Consider the following 26,461-nt stretch of genomic DNA (forward strand, 5'->3'; position numbering starts at 1 on the left):
ATAGTAATTCATATTTTGTTGGATCTCAGCAGTCAGTCTGGTCTTCATGTAAAGAATCACTCTAGTTGGTAATTTTCTGGCTTCAATAAGAAACTTCATTTAACTTCCTTCAGGGGACCGTTAGCTTATTAGCACCTGTGGGGGCTGCTGGCTAAAGTTGAACTATCTTGCTAACAGCTAACAGGAAAAGCAGCTAACCTTAGTAGACTGTGGCAAATGTAAAATCAACACAAGCATGAAGCCAACATTATATTAGCATTAACAAGGTTCAGTTCATAGCACACAAAGCTAACATGATGATGATACGATCTTCAGAATTACAAGCAGCCAAGTGGGAAAAATGTTGAAATCAGCCTTCTGGTTAATATGTAAATGGATTCAAATAAATAATTTAGACTTACTTTTGCATTTATCTGTTGTGACCACAAGGCTAGACGTCTTACAAGCTTGCTAGTTATATTAATCAGTGCATTAAGCTAACGTTCTGCATCCCTGCAGTGCAGAAGGAGAACACCTGTGGTTATCCTGACTTACAAGCATTCATGCATCATTCTAGGACAGCTAGCTTTGTAGTCACACCAAATAACTAGTCTAAATTAGCTGTATTTATGCTGTTACACCTTTTTGATAAAACTGACTTACAGTTAGAGTTATGCTGCATTCATGTGACTTTGGTGTGTTCATGAGCTTTTATGCTGTAAAGTGGAAACGGCGGGAACGTCGGGGTCAGGGTTGTTGTTGCTGTTGTTGTACTTGTTGAAGCATCTGGGTGATGATTGGCTGAGATGAGGGTTTCAGTAAAGACTCTTGTTGTTGAAACAGTTTGTTGCTGCAGTAGTGCATTCACTAAAACTAGCTAGCTAGCCTGTTAGGAGTCGGCATCTGGGCTCTTCACCTGTGCTAGCATACGCAGTCAGGGCTTAACAATTTATGTTACCAAATCCTGACTTAAATAGCTACTTTTTATGTATATTTGCTTAAAGTGAGCTTACCTGAAGACCAGTCGTGGCTGACATGAGGTAGCCTCTCCGTCTCCAACGCCTACTCTCAGTTTTGTTGGTGCCAGTTGGATAACGTGCAATGTATCGATCCATAGCCGACCTATCGCCGACTTTGAAATGGCGCATAATCCCGTCCTCTGGCAAACCACGTCCCTGCTATGGGCCGATGCTTCTCAGATGAACTTAAAGACTTTAGAAGTAGAATGCCGACGCACGATCTGAGGCCGACGTCGGACAGATGCTTGTGTTCTGTCTGGGTATGTTCAACCTTCTTTATCTGTTTTAATTGGATACACAATAAGCCTGAAAGATCGATTACTTTGACAGATATTGTGATATGAATGAATTAATGGGGATTTTTTTTTCATGTCATAAAAAGGATGATGTGATTTTTGCTGCAGTCTGCACCAAACAGCATTTTCCCTTCCGTCTGGAGAAAATGATTTGTTGGCCGGTGTATCTCTGTAGCACCACGGTGCTTTATTTATAATGGTATGTTGTGACACATTTTACCTTTATCAAAAAATTGCAGCTTTGGATGTTGCACACTGGACCATATTGCAATTTTGATAATAAATTAATTCATTTTTTAGCTCTAATACACAAGAGCATTCCACCTTAATGAGAGTTTTTGAAGCAGGATTTTGGCCTCAGCAGTTCCAGTTACTAACTTTACTTAAAGCTGCTCAGAGTTATGTCGCCTAAACAAATTTCTGACCTGTTTTGCACATTTCTTTCTCCTGAGCATTTTTTTTTCTCTCTGACTCGTTGTTGTGTGTTTTAAACACAGTTAACTTGATCAAAAAGATAATCTTGTCCTCTTTGTGTCTTTGTGAAGGAATACAGGGACAGGAAAAAGGAGAACCAGGAGCGCCTGGCCGAGGACACGGAGGCCAACGAGGCGATGGACGCCCCCCTCCCTCCACACAGCACCTCCAGGGAGCGGCTGTGGCGAGCCTTCGAGAACCCCCACACCTCCACCATGGCGCTGGTCTTCTACTATGTCACCGGCTTCTTCATCGCCGTCTCCGTCATCGCCAACGTGGTGGAGACGGTCCCCTGCCGGCCTCCCAAAGGCAGCGTCAAAGACCTCCCATGCGGGGAGAAATACCAGCTGGCCTTCTTCTGCATGGACACAGCCTGCGTGCTCATCTTCACCTTCGAGTACCTGATGCGTCTGTTCGCCGCGCCCAGCCGCTGTAAGTTCATGCGCTCGGTGATGTCGGTGATTGACGTGGTGGCCATCATGCCCTACTACATCGGCCTGGTGATGCCCGAGAATGAGGACGTGAGCGGCGCCTTTGTCACCCTCCGCGTTTTCCGCGTCTTCCGGATCTTCAAGTTCTCGCGTCACTCGCAGGGTTTGAGGATTTTGGGCTACACGCTGAAGAGCTGCGCCTCCGAGCTCGGCTTCCTGCTCTTCTCCCTCACCATGGCCATCATCATCTTCGCCACCGTCATGTTCTACGCCGAGAAGGGCACCAAGGGCTCCACCTTCACCTCCATCCCGGCCTCCTTCTGGTACACCATCGTCACCATGACAACACTCGGGTGAGTTACCCTGGGTTTGCTATTGTGTGTTTGCTTATTTTTGCTCCGGATGACTGTACTGCTCGGTCGCCATGGCAACACGAGTGTGCGTTCCTCTCAGGTTGTTGTGCGTGTGTCAGTGTTATTGGTTACGGAGGAGAGTTTTACAGTCTGTTTCCACCATGAAGAGAGATGGAGTGTGAAAAACCCAAACTCTGTGTGTGTGTGTGTGTGTGTGTGTGTGTGTGTGTGTGTGTGTGCGCCTCCCACTCGTTGCTTCTCGAGTACGGTGGTGTATCTTCACCCTGCTGCCGCCCACACACACACTCGCTGCTGCCATGTGGATGGAGAGTGAGAGTGTGTGTGTGATGGTGTATGATGGGGTGTGTGTGTGTGTGTGTGTGTGTGTGTGTGTGTGTGTGTGTGTGTGTTCACCCTGCAGCTCTCCAGCACTGATCTATTATCTGCTGTTCAAAGAGCCTTTGGAAACATCAGAAATAGAGAGTGAGTCAGGACTCTGCCATAAGCTCCAACTGAACCCACCATACTGCTTTATACACACACACACACACACACACACACACACACACACAGCGTCTCTCCTCTATATGACTCTGTACTCCTACCTGTCTGTGAATGGAGGAACAGATAAAGTGTGAGTTCAAAGGTGTGAATGACTCAAACAGTTCAGTTGTGGAGTGAAGCAGACGTGTGTTAAACTGTGAAACATCTGACATGTTTGTTTTATTCCACTGAATGAAAAAAGATGAAGTCTGTAGTGAAAAATGTTTATATTCAGTAAAGTGCAGGACGGGGAATCAGCAAGAAGTTACTGCTTTGGTGACAGAGAGAGAGAGAGAGAGAGAGCTGCACAACTCATTTAAATCTTATCAAAATCATAATATGGCCTTTCTGCAATATTCAAATTGCATGAGGTGCAATAATCATTAAAGACAACATGTGTCAACAAACAAACAAACTACAAAGTATTGAATGTGTTGAGACTTATAAAACAAAATTAAAATAAAATAAAACAAACAGCTTTAAGTATTAGTGTTTGGAATAAAACAAAGGTACAAATTAGGAAAATAAATGATAAATAAAGTTTAAATTGTGTATGTGGTGGCTTGAGTGTATGTATTCACATCAAGAGGTGAGTCAGGTTGAGAAAATAAAGAGTTAAAAAAAAAGTTGTTTAATTAATATGAAGAAGAATTTAAAGTAGTTTAATGTCCTACAGTTGTTCTACAGAAAAATACTGTAAAAAGAATAACAGTAATAAACTGTGGAAGTAAAAGTATAATAATGGCAAAGATGCTGCCAGTTATTTACTGTAATTTCAGGGAAATTTGTTACAGTTTACTGTGAAATCATTATGTATTTAATTATTTTTTACCATTTGTCCAATTTTGCGATCAGACAAACTTTACTGTTGATCTCTGAGTTTGTTTGTTTGTTCGACTGGTCAGGGATTCCTCCCAGTTAAATGTCTTATAATGTGTTTACTTCTCATTAAATATCACAATATTTTGAACAAAATACCTCGATATCAATGTTTATTGATTTTTTTTTTTACAATATTACAGGAATGACTATTGGTAATTTTCACAAAATATTAATGACACAATGGGATTTTTTCAGTAATGTGTTCAGTCTTTGAGCTGCGGAAACTGAATATTTGATATTATTTCTGACATTTTACTGACACACCTAATGATTTATCAATAATAATCAATAATCCATAGAATTAATTATTGGTACTTGGTATTAAAATGATTAATTTGCAGATGTTCAGCTGAAGGAGACCTCTGTACATCTCTGACACTGACCTCAGATTATTGGAGGCTTTCATTCTGAAATGCCTCCTCCTCTCCTCTCCTCTCCTCTCCTCTCCTCTCCTCTCCTCTCCTCTCCTCTCCTCTCCTCTCCTCTCCTCTTCATCTCCTCTTCCTCTTCATCTCCTCTTCATCTCCTCTCCTCTCCTCTCCTCTCCTCTCCTCTCCTCTCCTCTCCTCTCCTCTCCTCTCCTCTCCCTCTCTCCTCTCCTCTCCTCTCCTCTCCTCTCCTCTCCTCTCCTCTCCTCTCCTCTCCTCTCCTCTCCTCTCCTCTCCTCTCAGTCTTCAGGTCCATTAGTTATCAGCAGGGAGAGTCTAACCTCTAAATGGATTCTCCAGGCAGCAAAACACAACCCAGGCTTTTACCTCCCCCTCTCCTCACCCTCCTCACCTCCCCTCTTGCTCTCAGTTACTCTCTGATTCCTTCCAGTATCCCTGCATTTGTCCTCCTCTCTTCCTCTCCTTCTCTCTTCTGATACCAAAAAAAGTTGTTGAAATGACAAAATAAAACCACTTCCTGCGCCGTCTCTTAGATTTCACTCTACGATCAGTTTCCTCTCAGACACTGAAGATCCACAAACTGTTCCAGTAAAATATTGATTTGATTGATTGGATCTGTGCTGATCACACAGATCCAGATGTCGGAGATGTTCTGTGGATAAAGAGAAACAGATTTATGTTTTTTATGTCCTTATGTCTTTAAAGCTGCTGAAACCTGTTCAGTCTGCTCACAGTTACATCATGTGGTACTGATGCAGTTAAACGCTCTTCGGTTGGATGTGAATTACTCAAGAAAACTTGCTTTATTGGAGATTTCAGGTGTTTCCTGTCTGCAGAAAAACACCTAACAGACTTGCACGGTTAGAAAAGAACAATCAAATTTTATTAGTTCATTTATTTTAATCAAATGAGAATTAAATAAAGCAATATCACACAAGACAACAACTGTCACCCAACATGCCAAGCTGACTTAAAAATGTTATTTCCACTGTTTTTAGTCTGAATCTTCTCTGTGATCTTTAGTTTGTGTGTGTGAGTGTGTGTGTGTGTGTGTGTGTGTGTGTGTGTGTGTGTGGTGTGACGGTGTGCAAACAGCATGTCAGGACTTTAGGAGACTTGGATTACACCAGATGAGTAGTATGGAGGCATTTTATGTTTTTATTCTGTTGTTTTTTTTACATTTGAAAACTGGTCACCATTCACTTCCACTGTTTGGGAGATTGTGCAACACTCTTTTCCTGTGAAACTCCAGCAGAGTTTTGTGGATAAACAAAATAAACCCGACTCACGATCGGCATGAGGGGGAGTGGATAATGACTGAATTTTCATTTTTGGCTTTAAGAACATTTTATGGGTTTTGAGTTCACATTTGAAGCTTCTGTGTCGTTTAATGCAGTGAAGTCTGGTGCGTTTCATGATGTTTGGATCTGCTGATCTTTGCTGATCTTTACTCTTTGAAACAGTCACAGTTTGGTCAGGTTTAGGAAAAGATTGCGGTTTCGGTCAAAATAAGTTCTAGGTAAGTTATGTAACAGAAATGCGCCATGTGCATGAGGTCAGTTAGATAAGTTAACTAAAGTTAAAATAAATCAATGTTCACTTTGCATGTAAACATCAGACACAAACTGTGGCCACTGGGCAGAAAGTTTGGGTGTGTTTGACGCATCAGTCCACCCCACCTGCTCCATATGCAGGTTTTCTTGCTCTTTATTTTGCATTTTTTCTATGACATTTATGCATAAAGTGACAGTCTGTCTCTGCATAACTCAGTACAGACTAAATGATAATCAGTACGGAAAATTACTGGTATTTGGTGTCTTTATTTATACACCATTTGGTGCTGGAACAACATCGAGTTTAAGTTGATTTTTAAAGGAAGGAAATCGGTCTGAAACTGATGGATGATTTGGAAAATGATCGGCAGGAGTGTAACTGCGATTTAATTTTATTAGTTAAATCTGAAGAAACAAAGCAGCAATGGTCCTTTAAATGTTCATCAGTCGGTTTCAGTGGAGAGTTTTAGTGTCTCTGATGTTTTTACAGCATCCTGATCGACTGTCATAAACACTTATTGATTAAATCCATCTTAAATCAGCTGTTCTCCTTTTATACGTTATTGTCATCTTTTCTCCTTTTCCTCTCTGCTCCGTGTATCTCCTCCTCCTCCTCCTCCTCCTCCTCCTCCTCCTCCTCCTCACCACCTCCTCCTCCTCCTCCTCCTCCTCCTCCTCCTCCTCACCTCCTCCCGCCTCCTCCTCCTCCTCCTCCTCCTCACCTCCTCCTTCTCCTCCTCCTCCTCCTCACCTCCTCCTCACCTCCTCTCGCCTCCTCACCTCCTCTCTCCTCCTCCTCCTCCTCCTCCTCGCCTCCTCTCGCCTCCTCACCTCCTACTCTTCACCTCCTCCTCCTCCTTGTCCTCCTCACCTCCTCTCGCCTCCTCACCTCCTCTCTCCTCCTCCTCCTCCTCGCCTCCTCTCGCCTCCTCACCTCCTCTCTCCTCCTCCTCCTCCTCCTCCTCCTCACCTCCTCCTCCTCCTCTCCTCGGCTGCGGTCCGATCAGCTCATTTGTTTCTCTTTGTTCAGTTTGTTATCGTTGTTTTTCATCATGCTGCTTTTATTGCTCTGCTCCTGTGTTTTATCACTGTGCAAATAAACTGGACGTGAAATCATAAACCTATTGCAGCCCCCCCTCCAGAAGCAATATATGTGAGGGGAAACATAATCTGCTGCAGCTGCTGCCAGGAAAACATGCTGCAGACTGTTTGTGTCTCCGCTTCACATAATCCACATTCTCCTTCAGGTGCTTTGATAAAAAACCCTTTAAATTCACCAATTAATGGTTCATTTCACAGGAGAAATCTTTGATTCATGCAGTAACCAGCTGAAATCATCTCACATTCAGTTTCTGATGACGCACAATAAATTCTATCTAATATAAATTAAAAAGTAACACTATCAGTTGTTTTTAGATGATATGTTTAAGGACAAACTGCAGGTGTAAATGCAGCACCACACATTAATGTGATCACATCATCTGGACCACATCTGGAGCGAGTCTGATCTGATCTGTGACACCTGGACAGTTTCCTGTTTTAAGCTGAATGTCAAAATAAAAGTAAAACAGATGAGTCCTGGAACTGAGACGCTCCAGTTCAGCCTGATCAATCTGCATGTTTGTGCAGAATTTAGACATCGAGACCGTTTTATTTATTTGTTCTTATTTTATTGTTTATTTCTGCAAGGGTGGATCATAATTAAAAGTAAATGCTCCAGAATTAGCCAGCGGTTGCTTTGCATCTGTTGTCTCTGAGCAGGTAGACAAACACACAACCACAGATCATCAAACAGACGACATGAAACAGAACAACAGAGTCCGGCTGTGTGAGAAAATTCATATAAATACAATAAATACAAGGTAATCGTTGATGGTGACACTTGTGCTGACTTGTTGTAAAATGCACAATGTGTTCTGTAATATATTTCCACTTTACCTTAAATAAATAATAGATTTCTCTGCTTTGAACATTGTGCAAAACTCAACGCAATATATAAATATATGTCTAACGTTTTGAGACATATTATTATGTTCTATATTAAAATTTTAATAGAAGCTCTAAAGTTCACATCAGCACTGAAATGGTGAAATTTCAAGATTAATTTCACAAAATTTTGCAAAATAAATCTGCTCAGGTTCATGTTTGGTAAAGATCAAATGTGAGTGGACGAACAGACGGAGAGTCAAAGATGGAGGAAGCTGCTGAAGCTCGTTATCTGTGTGAGTGAGCTTGTAGTTTTATTGAAGCTCGTCTGTCAGAGTATAAACCTGCCTGGTTTACACTCAGTGAGGACTGAGAGAGATCTGAATAAACTGGATAATAAGTGTTTAACCGATGAGCCGGCTGTGTGAGGGGAGACTGCTCGTTGTTCTGACGGTTCGTTATTGACCCACAGATACCGTCTGTCCCTGTGGTTAGCTTTGGTTAAGGTAACTCTGCTGACTCAGGTGACAGGATGTGCACCAGCTGATGGAACCAGATGAATCTGTGAGCTCGTGTTTTCATTTCATTTGGTTTAAGGCCTGAAGGATCACCTGATAAGGGCATGACTTCCACTGATTCAGCACCATGGACAGAGTCATCAGTCACTGAACTAAAACCTGCAGGGAGTGAGTTTCTGGTTTTGGTGCAATGAGTTTGTTTTTGAGACGCAGGCTGTCTGAAAAATGGGCTTTTGGTCCAATGGGACATTTTTCTGACTATTGGGGTCCATGAATAACTAACCATCGGAGAAATGGCACAGCACCGTGTGAAGGCCTCCTGCTGCTCAGGTAGTCACATTTTTAAAAAGTGAACTACAGCTGAGCCGACCATTAACACACAGATCCTCCGTCAGAAGAGAAACCATGAGGGGAACGAAATAATTCCTGCATACGTCGAAATATAATGAATCCAAAGTGAATCCTAACCCTCTGCAGCTTTACGTAAAACACATGAGACAAAAAAAACCAAGCGCCTATACGACCAACTTTACTGTCCTGCCTGTATACTTTGGCTATAGAGAGTTTGTGCTGCAGCAGAGCACTTTAACATCGACATTATTTATAAGAACAAGAGGGGAAGCAGCCATTTCCTCTTAGGAACAGGATGTATATGAGCCTGAGAGCGAGAGTAGCAGGCGGCCTTATAAAACAGCCTGGATGGAATTATAGACCATCTCAACGCATGGCTCACACTGTTAATGTTTTAATAGAGACGGATGGAGGGATGGAGAGGAGGAATACAGAGTGAAAGAGGAGAGACGGAGGAGGAGGAGAAGGTAGAAAGAAATGAAAAAGATCTAATCAGAGATGGACAGAGTTACAGAGAGGATGCGTATAAGTGTCTTGGTTTATTTCATCCATTTCCTGCTTGAAAAAATTCTCCTGCTGACAGACCAGAGCACAAAATGGCCGCCGTGGCGTCGCCCTCAGACGGCTGACGAGAACTCCATCATGGACGTTGTACTGGAACTATTTCTTGACCAGGAACAGGGTATCCTTCCGCCCAGTACTTCTGTGCAGCATCAACCCTGGGAATCTGTTTTACCTGTTTTATATTTTCCGGTAAATCTCCTGAATATTTAACCTTTAAACAAAAACGGAAAAAAAAAGGTTAGGCATAATCACGCCGGGTCAGTTTGATGGGTTTGCTGCATCCTCCTGTGGTAGGTGTCTATCGTAGATTCTCAAACTGTGGTACGAGCTCCGCTGGTGTAGAGGAATGTCAGAAATCTTTTTTTAAATTAAATAAATTCATTTAAAATGTCACCCATGATAAGTTTGAACTGTGATAAAATAAAATGAAAAGTGAAAATTAAAGCTTCAGAAACAGCGTCCACAACATCCACCGCGTCCACACCGTCCACCGCGTCCACAACATCCACCGCGTCCACCGCGTCCACAGCGTCCACCGCGTCCACCGCGTCCACAACATCCACCGCGTCCACCGCGTCCACAGCGTCCACCGCGTCCACCGCGTCCACAACATCCACAGTGTCCACAGCGTCCACCGCGTCCACAGTGTCCACAGTGTCCACAACATCCACCGCGTCCACAACATCCACCGCGTCCACAGCGTCCACCGCGTCCACAACATCCACCGCGTCCACCGCGTCCACAACATCCACCGCGTCCACAACATCCACAGTGTCCACAGCGTCCACAGTGTCCACAGCGTCCACAACATCCACAGTGTCCACAGCGTCCACAACATCCACAGTGTCCACAGCGTCCACAGCGTCCACAGTGTCCACAGCGTCCACAACATCCACAGTGTCCACAGCGTCCACAGCGTCCACAGTGTCCACAGCGTCCACAACATCCACAGCGTCCACAGCGTCCACAGCGTCCACAACATCCACAGTGTCCACAGCGTCCACAGTGTCCACAGCGTCCACAACATCCACAGCGTCCACAGCGTCCACAGCACCTGCTCACCGGCTGGTGAGTCTTCTCATCAGAGAAGATGGCGACCGTAGGATCTGGCGAATGGCCTGGCGGACAGGTCAGCACCAGGTACCGGTCTGGACCCAGCGTCAGCTCTGTCCCGTCCGCTCAGCCTCGGCCACAGACGGTCCGCCATCGAAGAGCGGCTCCCTGCAGGGAGCAGCAGCGGGTCGCCGGGCGAACTGCAGCTCACAACCTGCTGAATCAAAGCCGGTTGTTTATTTACAACTCAGTTCAATTCAAAAAAGCTTTATTGGCATCAGAAACAGACGTTTATGTTGCCAAAGAAAGTGTGAAAACAACAACCAAAAACAAAGTACATTGATAAAGTAAGTGTGAAATAAAAACACAAAAATCTACATAAACAGAAGATATGTGTTTGTTTGTTTTTCTTAGAAATGTATGTCACCATGAGAACTGGGACAAATCATGTCCTACCAAAAAAAACCTTCACAAATTATTAATACTAACACTTTAATCCTCTAATCCTCGTGAGAAAAAGAAATTTTATTCTTTATGGCTTTATATATATGAAATATATGTAATTTCTGAATATTTTGTTTTGTTTTGATGTTTTTAATTTCTAAACTGTCTCAGAAAACAGTTTTTTCTCTGACAAGAATTCAGAACTTTAAACAAATTAAAATGTGTTCAGATCCTTCAAAATCTAAATCTAACAATTCCTGCAGATAACAGAGGTGTGTTATAATCATCTCTGTTTTAAAATGTATTTTTTATGAGAAAATGTTGATTTAATCAGGCATAAAAAGGGTCAGCTATAACTTAAGGACCCCTGTCTCACTTCCTGGTTTAAAAAAGGCGGGAATACTCCTCAGACTCTGGTAAACTTTATATTTTTAGACAAATTCATAAAATAACATTTCTATCAGATGTGTCTCAACCATAACATGTCGACTCTGTCGTCCTTCTAAATCAAAGATCAATAAGAATTCTGGTTTAAAAATGTGTATTTTGATTCACATTAAGAGACTCTGAGGCACTTTGAAAAATAAAATGGCTGATCGCTACGACGACGCTGTGAAATGAAAAGAAATTGTCAGCTTTGTAAGATGTCGACTCCATCAGATTTTCCATCTGACAGAGTCGACATCTACATTTAATAAATAATTTAATAACCAGGACGTTCACCTGGTTTTATAGTCAAGTTTGATCTTTTAAAATATATTTTCCAGCATGATTGGAGAGTAAAAATCAAAACCTCCTAAATCAGTTTTGTCCCAATTCTCAAGAATCTTCATCTAAGAAAATATTCCACTTCAGTCCATATTTGTTTTTATTTCATCTTTCAGAAACAACATTTAAATCTCTGCACACAGAGGGAGGCTCACACCTGTAAGAACAGCAACATAAATAATGATCACGTCTAAAAACTGACAAGTTCCATTAATATCAAGGTGATTTTTTTTTTTAAAAAAAAGGCTAAATCTTTTAACCTGATGTATGATTTTAATCAAACGGAGGATTTTGGTGATGACAGTAATGAGAAACATTTAGAGCTTCATTCAGAAACCTCAGTAGAAATAACAGGTTTTTATTTGGTACAGTCCTGCTTGCTGCTGTTCTTGTTCTGTTCACATGAAAAGTGACAGAATCTGTTGTGTAACGAGTAAAAAAAAACCGGAGCTGCAGAGAGAAGTTCTCACCTCCACACAGGACGAAGTCAGAGAGAAGAAGTCGGAGAGACGTGGGGGGTTCAGACGCTCTGTGGGAGGATAGAGGGGCCTTAAAAAGCTGCTCTGCTCCTTTCTTACCCTGCGTATGTCTCCTGATGTTCTCCACATTTAAAGGAACTGTTCAACACTGCAGTCAGGACGTCCTTCAGTCCAAACACAAGGTTACTGAATCCTAAAATCAACGCCGCATCTCTCGTTTTTCTAACCCAGTTATGAATTTGGTCTGTTGAAAGTCCTTATATGTATAAAGACTTTCAACAGGCCAAACTGAAAAAACTAAAATAAATCAAAAAACAATTATTACAATTTGTCAATGAGTTTAAGTAATTTAGAAACACAACTTTTCCCGGGTTTATAAATCTCAAAGATTCAAGTTTACCCAAAGAAAAAAAAAGTTAATGATCTCAACAAAACATTAGTTTTAACATTAATTAGTTGGTAAAACTTTTTCAAAACTTTAGTTTGAGTTGAGCTCAAAATTCAAACATCTATTGAAGTAAGTTCACTTGAAATCTTTCATGTTTTTTTTTTTTTACAGAGCAAGAGAAACTGAAAATGTCATATTTAAAGTTTCTTCACTCTCTATGACGGCCAGCTTTTCACTTTAAACCCCTCAGATAACATGTCTTCACTCAAACTGACCAATCACAGCTCCTGTTGTCTCCATGTGACGTCTCCATAGTAACATAAAAGAGGTGCTTGTCAGCACAGCTCAGCCTGAACAGCTTCAACTATTAATCTCTTTATCAAATATAATATTCACTTCATACATTTAAACTTATTATGCTAATTGTCTGTAATAAATTCAGTCTGACTGAAAAGAAAAAACAGTTTAGATTTAAATGTATAAATGAGATTAAAACAATTTATACAGAAGATGGAAAAAGAAATAAAAACATGTAACCCTCATGGGAAATACTGATTTATTAGGAGAATTTAAAAACACAAACAGGAAGAGAGTTTCATATTTTGGAGACATTAAAGAGAAAATCACCAGTGGTGGAAAGAGACTTGAATATCTGTACTCAAGTACTACTAAAGTAAAAGTACTCCTGACTAAAATACTCAGAGTATTTTAGTATTAAATGGTGAAAAATTAATCCTGTCACAATGTTGTTAATTAAAAAATAGATCCAAACAGACGTACATCCTTGCGCTCCACCTGTTTTTACATGTTTGAGGCCATTTTTCAACTAGTGATCAATCTGGTAATAATTTTCCCACTAATTGATCAGTTGTTTGGTCCATAAAATGTCCAAGATGACGTCCTCAAATGTCTTGTTTTGTCCACAACACAGAGATAATCAGTTTATTGTCAGAGAGGAGGAAAGAAACCAGAAAATATTCACATGTAAAAACTTTATTTTAAAAAAAAAAAAATCCAAACTGATTAATCAATTATAAAAATAGTTGAACAGTAATTTTAATAGTTGATGACTAATTGATTGATCAAGAAATCATTGAAGATTGTTTGGTGCAGATCTGTTTTATGAATTCCACGCCACTGACTACTTAAAACATTTGTAATTTGGGCTAAGATGGAAGGGGCGGGGCTTATGACCTACACTACAACCAGCAGGGGGACATCTAGATGATTTGGCGCCATGTTTGTCGTCCATCTTTATATACAGTCAGTGGTCCACGCAAAGACACTCTTGATGACATCACTATGACATCATGAGGGCTATTTTCTCGCCCTTTAATGAATCAGATGTTTTATCAGTTCAGTTTCACTCCATGAAAAGATGATTTCATGTTTAAATCAGAGACTTTTTGGAGCTGATGTGTCCTGATGTTCTGATGATCTGCAGTCCAGTTTCACTGCCAACGTGCCCTGAAGCAAGGCACTGAACCGCTGACCGCTGCACGGAGCCGCAGCCAGACAACCACAGGGAGATCAGTGTGTGTGTGTGTGTGTGTGTGTGTGTGTGTGTGTGTGTGTGTGTGTGTGTGTGTGTGTGTGTGTTATTAAAGAAGACACATTTCATTGACCTCACACAGTAAAGCCCATGAGTGAATCTCCCTCTCAGTTTTTAATGTGGACGAGTTGGAAATGAACCAGACTTTCTGCTCCGATCACCTCCAGAGTGAACGAGGGGGGGTCGAGGTTTTTGCTGATCTATGTGACCGTACATCTATCCTCTCCTCCCCGACCCGTAATGGAGTGAGAACTCCACCGCAGATCCATAATGAGAGAAACCAGCTGCGTCTCCCTCGGTGGAGGACTTCTGAGGGCCACAGTGTGAATCTGATCGATAACCTGCGATCGATCGGGTCCTGGGAGCGGCGCTGTAATGAGTCTCTGATCTATGCTGCTGTAGGTCTACACAGGAAGTTTGGAGTGTAAAGACGAGGCGGTGAGCGGATCTAGATCTGCAGATCTGTGGCAGGACTGGTGTGGCAAATCACAAGTCTTAACCTTCGAGTCTCAACGAGTTACTGTGGTGAGAATCAAGCAAGTTAAGTCGAGTCATACAAAATTAAAAGTTTCCAATATTTAAACCAAATAAAAGTTTGATTCTGACTGACTGATCTGACTGTTCTGGCTCATATTTGACATTTTTTATAACGGAGAGAGGGATCATGAGAGAAGACACACTAACATCTGGCTTCTGCCTTCAGTGTGAAACCGTCCAATCAGCATTCAGTCCTGAGTCACGTGACTCTGCACTCGTCTGTTATAGTAGTTATCAGCTCCAGGTCTGGTCAGCAGTGATGGAAACATCAGTATCAGGTAGACACACTCGTTTTCAGCTTTGATGGCTGTCTGTCTTTATCAGCTGTGTTTTGAAAGTGCCCGCATTTTTCCAAACAGTTTCTAAGGATTTTTTTTTATCGCAAGAAGTTAAAAGTGAATTTTGGACCATAAACAAATGACACCAAGGTCACATGACGTGATGATGTTTATGTCTGTCTCATTTAACCAGCAACCATTTTTTAAGACACTTCAAAGTGAAAGGTGAAAATATTGTACATAGTTTTATATTTTTATTCTTCTTTTTATATTTTATTCTATTTTTATTTGAATTCTTTTCACAACTCAGTCCTTTTCAACCTGGACTTTTGATCCTTGACCTGCTGTGATGTGAATTTTCACAGTGTGGGATCAATAAATCTTCTCTTAGACCTTATTTGAGATCCGTCCAATCAAAAACACACTTCCAGTCGAGGGAACTGAAGAGCTAATATGCTAATTCATTCAGTTGCACTAGAAATCAATCAATCATTAATATTTAATAGGGGCTACTTTTTAAAAAGTCTTTTTGAGTCACTTGTCTCAAGTCTGAAGTCATGAAGACCAGGTCAGAGTCAAGTCTTTTAGTAACAGCGGTCTCGCACATCTGATGTCCTCAAATTTGTGTCCTCAAAAAGTCAGACTCGAGTGACTCGAGTCCCCGCCCCGCCATTACAGGTGTAGAAATAAGTTGATATGTCAGTGATCAGCTGACAAAACAAACGGCGATCATGACGACAGTATGACGGGATCACTGGGGTGTTTCTGATTCAGCGACCTTTGACCTCCCTGCTGCTTTTACACGACTATATTTAACATCTGAAGAAGAAGTGAGTCTTTCTCCTCGTGCTGAAGTCGCTGAAATCTTGTAAATAACAAGAATTTAAATAATAAGACCTGTTTCTGTTCTCTCAGGGCATGATGGGAACGTGAGTCCAAACACACACCGTGTGTGTGTGTGTGTGTGTGTGTGTGTGTGTGTGTGTGTTATGTAACAGGTCACACTTGTATAATATAATGTTCCACACACAGGAACATGACATTTAGCACAGCTCAGGTCATTGTGTAATATGCTAATCAGCAGGTTACACTAATTATCAGAGTATGTTAATTGAGACATTATGGTAATAACTGCAAGAAACGATCATAAATTATTCATTTAGTAAAAAATCCAGTGACTAAAAGAAAAAAAGCTCTAAGAGAGAGTGAAGGCTGGACAGAGAGAGACGGTAACGAGATCAGATCATGTTGGCGTCTGCAGGCGACTCGTTGATTAAATGTTAGAAATGTTTTATGAGCTGATGTGTCGGATCTTTGTGCAGCTGCTGTCAGTCTCAGGAGTCTCCGTCTGACTCACTGTTTGACTCAAGCTCTTTGTGAAAAAGTCACAAAATACATATTCTGCTTCACGACACGAATTGTCAATATTTTTTACGACTGTCGGCACGACTTTGAAAGTATTAAAAAGACGGTTCTGCCCCAAAATCAAAACCACACGTTTTTTTTTCCTCATACCTGTTATTTTTTGGTGTTAGATGCAGAGTTTTGGAGAAATTAGCTGCAGAAATATCTGACTTCTCTACTACATAATGAAACCAGAAGACATTCAGCTTAAATATACTCCAGATAATCCACAGGCGAGGAACGATCACATTAGTTTAAAAGTTGTCTTTTGAGTGTCACAAAAAGAAAGAAAAAGGAAAATTTGAGTCCAAAATCTACGGACAGTCGACAGTCCTGGTTCAGGACTTCAGGACTTGGCTCATTCACCAACCAGCCGTTCTTCAGAAGAAGTTTCTTCTTAAAACCCACTTCCACAGCTTTCACAGAGATTCTGGCATTCTTAGATGTTTTCTTTAAAAAGAAAAAAAAAAAACAGTTTAATGTTCAAATAACATGTAAACAACATGATGAAACAAAAACAACTACAGCGGACTAGAAAAGACAAAAATAAAAAAGAGACATAAACATCCTCAGTATTACAAACATATTCAACTCCATGTCCTCAAAAATCCATCGACTGCTGCAGGTTAAAGATTCTTATGTCAGATTTGGTTTTAGGGAAGAACAGAATCTAAGAGAGAACTTTCACACGTTTCAGTGCTGCAAAAATAATGTAATTGCCCTTCAGTTAATTCGACACTTGTATTATATTACAGGATTTAAATCACAAAAATATTTGTATGATCATTTTCAATATTTTACAAGGCATTATGGTCTTTAAATAAATAATTAATTTGAGTCTTCAGTCTGATGATTTATAGCTTACCGTCAGTCGGAAGAAAGAAACCCGTCACACATCCAACAGGTTTAAGTGCCTCTTAATTTATTCTTTTAATTTGAATTAATTTTACCCCTCATTAATTTTTGAAGTGAGTGTCAGAGATCTTGACCACTGTGGAGGCTTTCTGTGTAAGGTGTCTGTGGTCTGAACGGTGGACAGCAGCTCAGATCAGATGAGCTGAACGGGACCTGAGTGTTGGCTGCGAGGTCAGAGGGCGGCTCTGTAAGTGAGTGATAAAAACGGAGCCACTCCAGTGACCTTTTGGGGGTTTTATGTTATGCAATTTCTGGTCTATATAGTAAAATCAACTGTTTAAATTTTGGTGATTTACTGAAGGTCTGTGTGTAAAAACGTGCAAACTCTCATCTGCAAACAAATGTGCAAACTGCTCTAATGGTGCACACTGAGGATTATTCTTTCAGATGTGGAAGTGAGCACACACTGTCCCTTCAGTACGTTTACGTTACGCACTGCAAACTGATCAATCAATTAATAATGAATTGTTTGATTAATTAATAATTAACACACATTTTCTTTTTTCTTTTTTTTCTTGTTTGTGGCACAAATTTCTCATTTCAAGTTTACTTGTAAGTTTCTTTACACAACAAATGACTCGTACACATTCTGTTGTAGGGAAAAAAAACACCTGCCTTGTTTGCATTTCTTTGAACCAATCACAGACGTCTTGGGCGGAGCTAAGCCCAGGATGCAGCGATGGTGCTCGAGGGGGAACTTGCTTTGGTGGAACATTTGCACATCAGGAGGTGATGTCTGGTATTAAAATGACCACATCACTGCAAAAGAAAAGCTAACAGCTGTTAGCTTGTTTATATTCCTATCATTAGCATCCCAGGTGCTAATTTTCTGTTTTCAACGTGGAGGTTGATCTCGTTTCCTAACGGACGCTGCAACACCGTGTGAAGCAAGTCATTAACATCCCTCGTCCTTTCAAATCAGATTTCACTGAGCAGTTGTCTGTTATTTATTTGTTGGTTATGAATAGTTCACGTTTTAGATGTTGACCTTTGACCTCATGAAGTCAGAAAGTTTTGTGAAGTGTGTGATTTGAGTAACAGTTTGACCAAATCTCTGTGTGTGTGTGTGTGTGTGTGTGTGTGTGTGTGTGTGTGTGTGTGTGTGTGTGTCTGTGCCTGTGCAGCTTTGGACTTTTTCATTGATGGAATTGATGCTTGTCTTCCTCTTCAGACTGAAAATCATCCAACAGTTTCTCTTGTTTCCATTCTTCATGTAAAACAGATTCTTTACTGCAGTAAAAATACTCAGTTACATGTAAAAGTCCTGCGTAGAAACTGTAACTATAATCATAAAATGTCCTGAGTGCAGTGAAACGTGTCGTATCTGATCTCATTAGATGATTTTGTATCAAACTGCAACTAACAATTATTTTCACCACAGATTAATCTGATGATTATTTTCTCTGACTGATTGTTTAGTTTGTAAAAATCCTGAAAATAGAGAGAAATGTTGTCAGAATGAGCCAGAGCCCAGTGAGACACCTTCACAAATCTCAACATTATTATTTTGATTTTAAAAACTCTTTATGTGTCTTGTGTGCAAAACTCTTCATAAAGTAACTGGTAACTAAAGCTGTCAGATAAATGTTGCATGAAAAGAAAAGACACAGGTGATTCATGAATCAATTTACCGTCTCAGAAATGAAGAAATGGTTCCTTATTTCAAGACAAACTGCCCTTCTTATAATATTACATAATAATGTTGGTATTTTTGAACTCTGGTTGTGTTGGACATCAGCGTGCAGCAGCTGCTCCTCTGAGGCTTTTATCTTAAAGTCAGTGACCTTTTTGCAGCTGCACTCTGTGTGTAATGACGTTAATCTTTATTCATGTTGGAACAATAAACACGTTTCTTTTCCACCTGCTTCACATTCATAAAACAGGCTCATACACCACAGCCTGCTGCTGCTGCTCACACACACACACACACACACACACACACACACACACACACACATTTCAGGGTTTAAGTTTTCTTTAACTGAAGGTTAAATCATATGTTCAGTCACGCCTGGTGGAGATTATGCAGCGGGTCGTGTGTGAGTGACCAGCGGGGCTGGAGTTTGTCTGCAGCCAATCTCTCGCACTACTGGACCCTTCAGCCTCATATTATTTCTGCACATTTATGACTATATGTTTATGGACCTCTTGTGGTTGCTGGCTGTGCTGCTTCACAATTTAAAAAAAAACGAGGAAAAAAAAATATTTCATGACTGCAGTATACAGACTGCAAGTCCTCAACAACTGCTAAGCTAAAAACAAAGTTTACCTCGTCTGTTGCAGGCCACATTTTGACCTTTATCGTGGTTCAGAAACTAACATCCATAAACAAGTTTCTGCAGATTAATTTCATACCTGTTATGTTATGATCCATTAAAGTTGTGCGTCGGTGCAGCTGCCATGTTGGAGATCTGCTAGTAAACCAGTGAGAGATGCTTCACTGCAAAATCACACCTGTAACTTGCTTAATTTTTATCATGAAATTTGTTTTTTATAAATGTGAGAAATTGAACAAGATAGTCGTCACATGTTAAGATTAAATTCAGTCACTGGAGGAGATTTAATCAGCTCTGTGTATTTTGTTGCCTTAATACTTATTATGTCCACAGCTTTCAAAGAAATAATTTTACCTAATTAATATTTGATAATGATAAAAAAAAAGACAGTGTAAAACAAAAATGCATTTCCTTTTCTATTTCATCAAACTCACATGACTGACAAACTCCTGTTTGTAACATAACATCCTGTTTCCAGATGTAAGAAATCTCACTTTAAACCTTTTTTACACACTAAACTTTAGTACTAAATTTAGTTTTAATTAAACTATCCTGTAACTTCTAAGTTTTGTCTTATTCCAACTCTCAGTATTAATAAATCTGTCAGCTTTTCTTCCTCAGGCCACACTTTTTGAAATGAAACATAGATCACACACCCAAAGAGAATCTCATGGCTTCATTTTGAATCTGTTCACATGCTTTTGTAAGCTTTAAATCCCCACAGCCTGTCAGCGAGGTCCAAGGACAGACACAGACATGTCAGTAGTAGTGGGACTGTGGACTGTCTGGCACAGTGATAAGCTGGTTTGGATCCTGTTTCAAAGACAAGGAGTACTTTGTGTCCATCAGTTATTAAACACCTGAGTGTACAAACATGGCGTGGAGTTCCTCAAGGCTTCGTTCTCGGGCCTCTGCTGTTTAATGTCTACATGCTGCTGCAGATGTTCCTCATGACCGATTAAACATTTAGACTGGATAACAAGTCTAAAAGTAAGAAAACATTCAGAAAACTGTAAATGATAATATTAAACACTGCATGTATTAAGAGCCATTTGAAGCCTTAATCACACTCTTCAATAATCAGATGTATTTGATGAAATGTGTGGCACTTTGCACCGTGCATTATGAACGTTAGGCTACACATTATCATACAGAACATAACAGCTCACTAAATGCATTATCTCGTCAGATCCAGGATGCTAACGTTAGCATTGTTAGCAGCCCACTCTCCTTGCAGGTTAACATCCACATGTCTGTGCTGAATGTTGTTACACATTAGTCTGTTTCTCATGAAAATTTATTTTCACTTTCTTGTTATAATTAGTGGTTCTTAGCCTGGAGGTCCGTCCCCCCTTTGCTGATTACATGGGAGAGAGTCTGTTAGCGGGTGGCTGGGTGCCGTCTTAGAGGCAACAGTTAACCAGCTTGGTACGTTAATCAAATAATAAATATTTTAACTGACTCGTATTTTCTGACTAGTGAGGGTGGTGAAGTTCAGTTGTTTAGTTGACTAATCACGCAGCAGTTGCTAACTCAGATCACACAAACAACAAAATATCTGAGCATACACAGATTCATATAAGAATATCACACGCTGACTTTGGTCCCATAAACACTCAGTAACTGTACATCAGTGATCAATGATTGGATGTGCCAAGATTTAAGTGGTTCAGCCCGGCATAGTGGTTCTCAAATTACATCCTCTGGATGACGAGAGGAAAAATATGAAGGGAAGCAAAGCTGAATGAATATGATTCATGTCAGGAAAAAAAGAATTTGCTGATGCTGTCATGTTTACTTCAGCCTGACAAATAAATAAGAATATCTATCAGTGATAAACATGTCATCAATAGTTTTATGCCCCTCGATAATGGAGCGTGCTAACAGAACAGCCAATCATTTAACGGGCAAACCCCACATGTACTCCCACCCTGACTCATACACAGCCAATTAGATCCATTGGTGCTACGAGTGAAACAGCCAATCTGTGTTGTTCTGCGTGGAGTTAAATATGAGCCAAAAACAGCGTGAGTAACTCGTACGAGAAAAAGACAAAAAGAGTGCAGGTAAAACAGGAGAGGTCAGCTCACCGCTGTGGCAGATGTTTGATCAGCGTTCAAGGAGCTCAGAGTAGAACCACTGTTCTTTTACATCACAAAGAGCTAACTGAGGAAGAGGAGCTGGAAAGCGTCATCCTCAGTCTGCTGCCTCTGCGACCTGACCGCAGATATCAGAGCAGCATCGAGTGAAAACTGCAGGAAATTCATCCTGACCAGGATCAGGAATACAACAAACTTATTTTATCACCTCAGCTGTCATCAAACAAACATGTCATCTAGTTATAAGCTTCATGATTGATAATTATTGATATCTGCTGATATGAAACCTCACTATTGTAATCAACTTTGTCAGTTAAATCACCCAGGCCTGTGTTGATCATTCGTTCACCAAAACTGGACCTTTTTATTCAGTTGCTTCTCTTATCACTGGTGAATAAAAATCACGATGTGGTGTCAGGAGCTTGTGTGCAATGCATCTTGGTACATGTAGGCACTGCCAGCACCGCGCTGTGAACAGGAGAACTCAGTTTTCTTGGTCAATATAGCAGCACTGAGGAGGAAGTTATTGCTTGAATGGACTACATTTACCATCAACACTGTGCAGAGACAGACCAGAACTGCCAGGGCTGCATTTTTACCAACATCCATATTTTAAATTAAATCATTTATTTATACCTAAATTCTACCAAACTGACTGCAGATCGGCACACGCACACGCACACGCACACACACACACACACACACACACACACACACACACACACACACACACATTTTCTCTCTGCCCTTCAACAAGAAGCACCAGGAATTTATTGCAAAATATAATTAAGGATTTGATTCTTTACTTTCACCCCTGAGAAACACACACACACACACACACACACACACACACACACACACACACACACACACACACACACACACACACACACACACACACACACCATTCCCTGTGTCCTTCAACATGCCAAGAAAGTCATTTATCTTGTTGCTGTGCGATTAGGAAATCCTTGTTTCACCACAAATCCTTCTCTCACACACACACACACACACACACACACACACACACACACACACACACACACACACCTAAATACCTAATGGGTGGGGCTGTTACCATGGTTACGTGGGTGTTTTTTGTTTTTTTTTGAGGCAATTTTGGTGGTCGGGGGCGTTATAATCAGATTAAAGTCTGATTTCATGTGTCAGATATTGAGACAGATGGTTTGTAATACACTCACACACAAAATATACTGTGTGTGTGTGTGTGTGTGTGTGTGTGTGTGTGTGTGTGTGTGTGTGAGAAGGAGAGAGACAAGGACAGTCTCTCTCTCTCTCTTTGGCTGATAAAAGCTGGTTTATGATGTTCACTAAGATCAGTATTTCTGTATATTTTAAAAATATTCTTGGCTTGTGATTATATGAATTTTGGCCCTGTTTTAACACTGTAGTTTTGATCCTACGAGGATTAAAGAGCAGCATTACTACAGTTCAGTCTGCTGGGTTTCAGCTCCACAGTTATTTACACACTAACAGTGAATAATCAGATAAAAACATCAAAACCCTAAACTTTTGTGCCCAAAAAGGGATCAGCTGTGTTTTGTGTTTGTGTAGATGTGAACAGCAGGTTTCAGGCGTGTGCACATCATGTGTATATCAACTCCTCCAACCTCAGAACCTCAAAAAAAGTTGTCAGGACCCCTGGGAAACTTAGGGGGGCAGAACCCCAGGTTGAGAACCAATAATTTATATAAAGGCACCAAAAGGACAAACACATTTTCTGATTTGCACTTTGTTTGCAGTTCTGCAACACACTGCACACTGTTTCTGACATTAGACACTTTGTGCAAGAAAGAAATTTCTTGCAATCACTCAGATTTAAAATGCAAAACACCTGAAACTGGCAGCAGACACACATGAAAACACACTAACGTCTGAAGGACTTTTCACACCAGATGCATTTCCTTTTATCGTGCAGTCAGTTTTATTACATGGCTTTGTTGAATACCCAGTTCTGATTGGTCAGTTACAGCATTAAGGTCTGTTATTTCTTTTTAACACACTGTTGTTTTTGAAGAACAGACAAACAGTTCTGACTCAGTGATTTTATTGATCCCTAAAATCATTTTAAAATTAATATTTTCAGTCATTTTTAAAAACATATTTTTGGTACAGAAACATATTCAGTAAAAGGACCCAGCTCAGGCTCACTTGATACTGATTACATCTTTTTTTTTTGCCACAGTGCAATTCTTTTTAGAAGCATAATAAATTATTCCTTGATGTGAACAGTTAGATGGATGGATATTTCTGACAACATTAGAGACACTTTGTTGGACCATGTCAGACTGTGTGTTGACCTGATGAGCAGGAGTCTGGACAGACAGACTGGAGAAGAAGTACGTCTTCAACTTTCTACATCAGGCTGCATCACAGGACGATACAGGAGTAGATCGAGTAGAGTTTATACAGTTTACATGTTTAGTGACACACAATGACACGCAGTGACACACAATGACACACAGTGACACACAATGACACACAGTGACACGCAGTGACACGCAGTGACAAACAATGACACGCAGTGACACGCAGTGACAAACAATGACACGCAGTGACACGCAGTGACACGCAATGACACGCAGTGACACACAATGACACACAGTGACACACAATGACACACAGTGACACGCAGTGACACGCAGTGACAAACAATGACACGCAGTGACACGCAGTGACACACAGTGACACGCAGTGACACGCAGTGACACACAATGACACACAGTGACACACAGTGACACGCAGTGACACGCAGTGACACACAGTGACACACAGTGACACGCAGTGACACGCAGTGACAAACAATGACACGCAGTGACACGCAGTGACACACGCAGTGACACACAGTGACACGCAGTGACACACAGTGACACGCAGTGACACGCAGTGACACGCAATGACACGCAGTGACAGGCAGTGACACGCAGTGACACACAATGACACGCAGTGACACAGTGACACGCAGTGACACGCAGTGACATGCAGTGACACGCAGTGACACGCAGTGACACGCAATGACACGCAGTGACACGCAGTGACATGCAGTGACACGCAGTGACACGCAATGACAGTACAATTAGAAGAACTGAAGCAGGGACATCATGTTCTTGTATTTTCCACAGAACTGTCAGATGACCTCCTGAGGATTGAGGCGAGCGTCTGTTGAATACACACACACACACACACACACACACACACACTGGTCACTGTCGATACAGTGTTGGCGAACACCTTTTTATTTTTACCGTCACATTGTATTTTTACTGCGTTTATTTTTGTTTCTGTGAGTTTACAGTAACATATTGATTACTGTACTGGAGTTATACCTGTCTTTCTGACTTGTTGTAAAATATGCTGTGTGTGTATGTATATATATAAATACATACAAAGCAGTAAAGACAGCGGTGCTCTGTGTAAAGCTTCAAGAGAGTAACTCAGAATGTGTGAATCATTTTGCTGCAAAAATGTTTTTTTTTTTAAAAAAAGATTCTTAGGTTTGATTGCAGCATTTTGAAACAGATGTGAAGTATTTCTCTTCAATATTGTCTTTACATCAAATATAGTAGGTATATGCAGTTTTTTCAACAGAGCTGAACGTGCTAACAAAAGGTGATTGATCCTTTTCCATCACCAATAGATGAGTTTGTGTTTTTTGCAGAAGAGCAGAGAGAAAGTTGAGATGTCTGTACGTTCAGCTCTCAGGACTTTTGTAACTTCTAACTGAATCTCTGTGACTGAAGTTTAGTTTCTCTCCTGTGTTGTGGTTTGTACTTTTAGGTTTCTGCTTTATTTTACCATTTCATGTTCACTTTCAGCTGATAGGAGTCAAGTTCAGTTATTGCTGATGAAAACTCAACATTTCCAGCACCTTCAGGTGAATCCAGGTGAGTCCAGACTCCTCTGTGCTGGACTGACGGCACCAAGTCAAACCAAACCATCAGCACGTGTGTTTTCTCCAGCTTCTGTGTTCTGTGAGGTAAAATTACTGATTTTGTCAATGGAGTTTGGTTGGTTTGGAGAGAGTGATATGTGTCTTATATAATGGTGGTTTCCTGTCAGAAAAGACTGCCTGACAGAAAGGTAAAGTGGTGAAAATGTTCTTAATATAGTGCACACACACACACACACACACACACACACACACACACACACACAAGACGTGTTGCTGCTGACCCTGACCACAGCAGTATACTGTGTAGCTTTACTGTGCAGGTTTAAGAACAGCTGAACCTCCTCGCAGTGATCTGTCAGCCTCAGTGGTCACCTTCTGTCCTCAGTGAAAACCCTCTGAGTAAATCAGAGGTGAGAACAGAACAGAGGAAAGGAAGTCACATCTGGATCTCACAGGTCTGAATCCACCTGTCCACCTCCTCTGCCCCCTCAGTCAGCCCTCCGTCTCCTCCGAGGTCCGCCGGGTCGCAGAGGAGCCGAGGATCAGAGCAAAGACTTCACAGAAAGCTGATTTACAGAGAGTGAAGTTTCAGGAGGAAATGTCAGAGCAGAGATAAAGAAGAGAACAGAGAGAGAAGAGAGGATCATAGTTAAGCTGTTTAGTGTAATATGAAGAATGAGTACCAGAGGTGAGATATACACAGCGTGTGTGTGTGTGTGTGTGAGAGAGAGAGAGAGAGAGAGAGAGAGAGAGAGAGAGAGAGAGAGAGAGAGAGAGAGAGAGAGAGAGCGAGCGAGCAGATATGAGTGATCAGAAAAGTTCAGTTCAAGAGTCAAAGTCTGAGAGAAAAACCAAAGTTCAGCAGTTTCTCTTGTCGCCATTTTACAGGACGTTTGGGAAGAGTCAGAGCCACAAATCCAGGAAGACCCAGAACAGTTTAACTAAAGACGGTCCGTAAAAGAGACAAAATATATATATTATGGAACTTTGGTTTTTATTTTGTAGTCCTTGTCTTCCTTCCTGTTTCTGTGACTGTACTTCCTGTTTTTGTCCTTTTACCACCCTTTCTTTTAACAT

The 26,461-nt window shown here is 41.0% G+C and overlaps 1 protein-coding gene across 1 annotated transcript in view; it reads left to right on the forward strand.

Annotated features, from left to right (window-relative positions):
• The window catches only part of kcnd1 (potassium voltage-gated channel, Shal-related subfamily, member 1), an 83,377-nt gene that overhangs the window by 26,079 nt on the left and 30,837 nt on the right, over positions 1 to 26,461 (forward strand). Inside the window, exon 4 of the mRNA XM_084720151.1 lies at positions 1,840 to 2,552. Coding sequence (XP_084576277.1) covers positions 1,840 to 2,552 — 713 coding nt within the window. The remainder of the gene's footprint in view (positions 1 to 1,839; positions 2,553 to 26,461) is intronic.

The sequence above is a fragment of the Lutjanus erythropterus genome, chromosome 6 (genome assembly GCF_056507025.1).
Source record: "Lutjanus erythropterus isolate fLutEry1 chromosome 6, fLutEry1.hap2, whole genome shotgun sequence".
NCBI classification, from domain to species: domain Eukaryota; kingdom Metazoa; phylum Chordata; class Actinopteri; order Lutjaniformes; family Lutjanidae; genus Lutjanus; species Lutjanus erythropterus.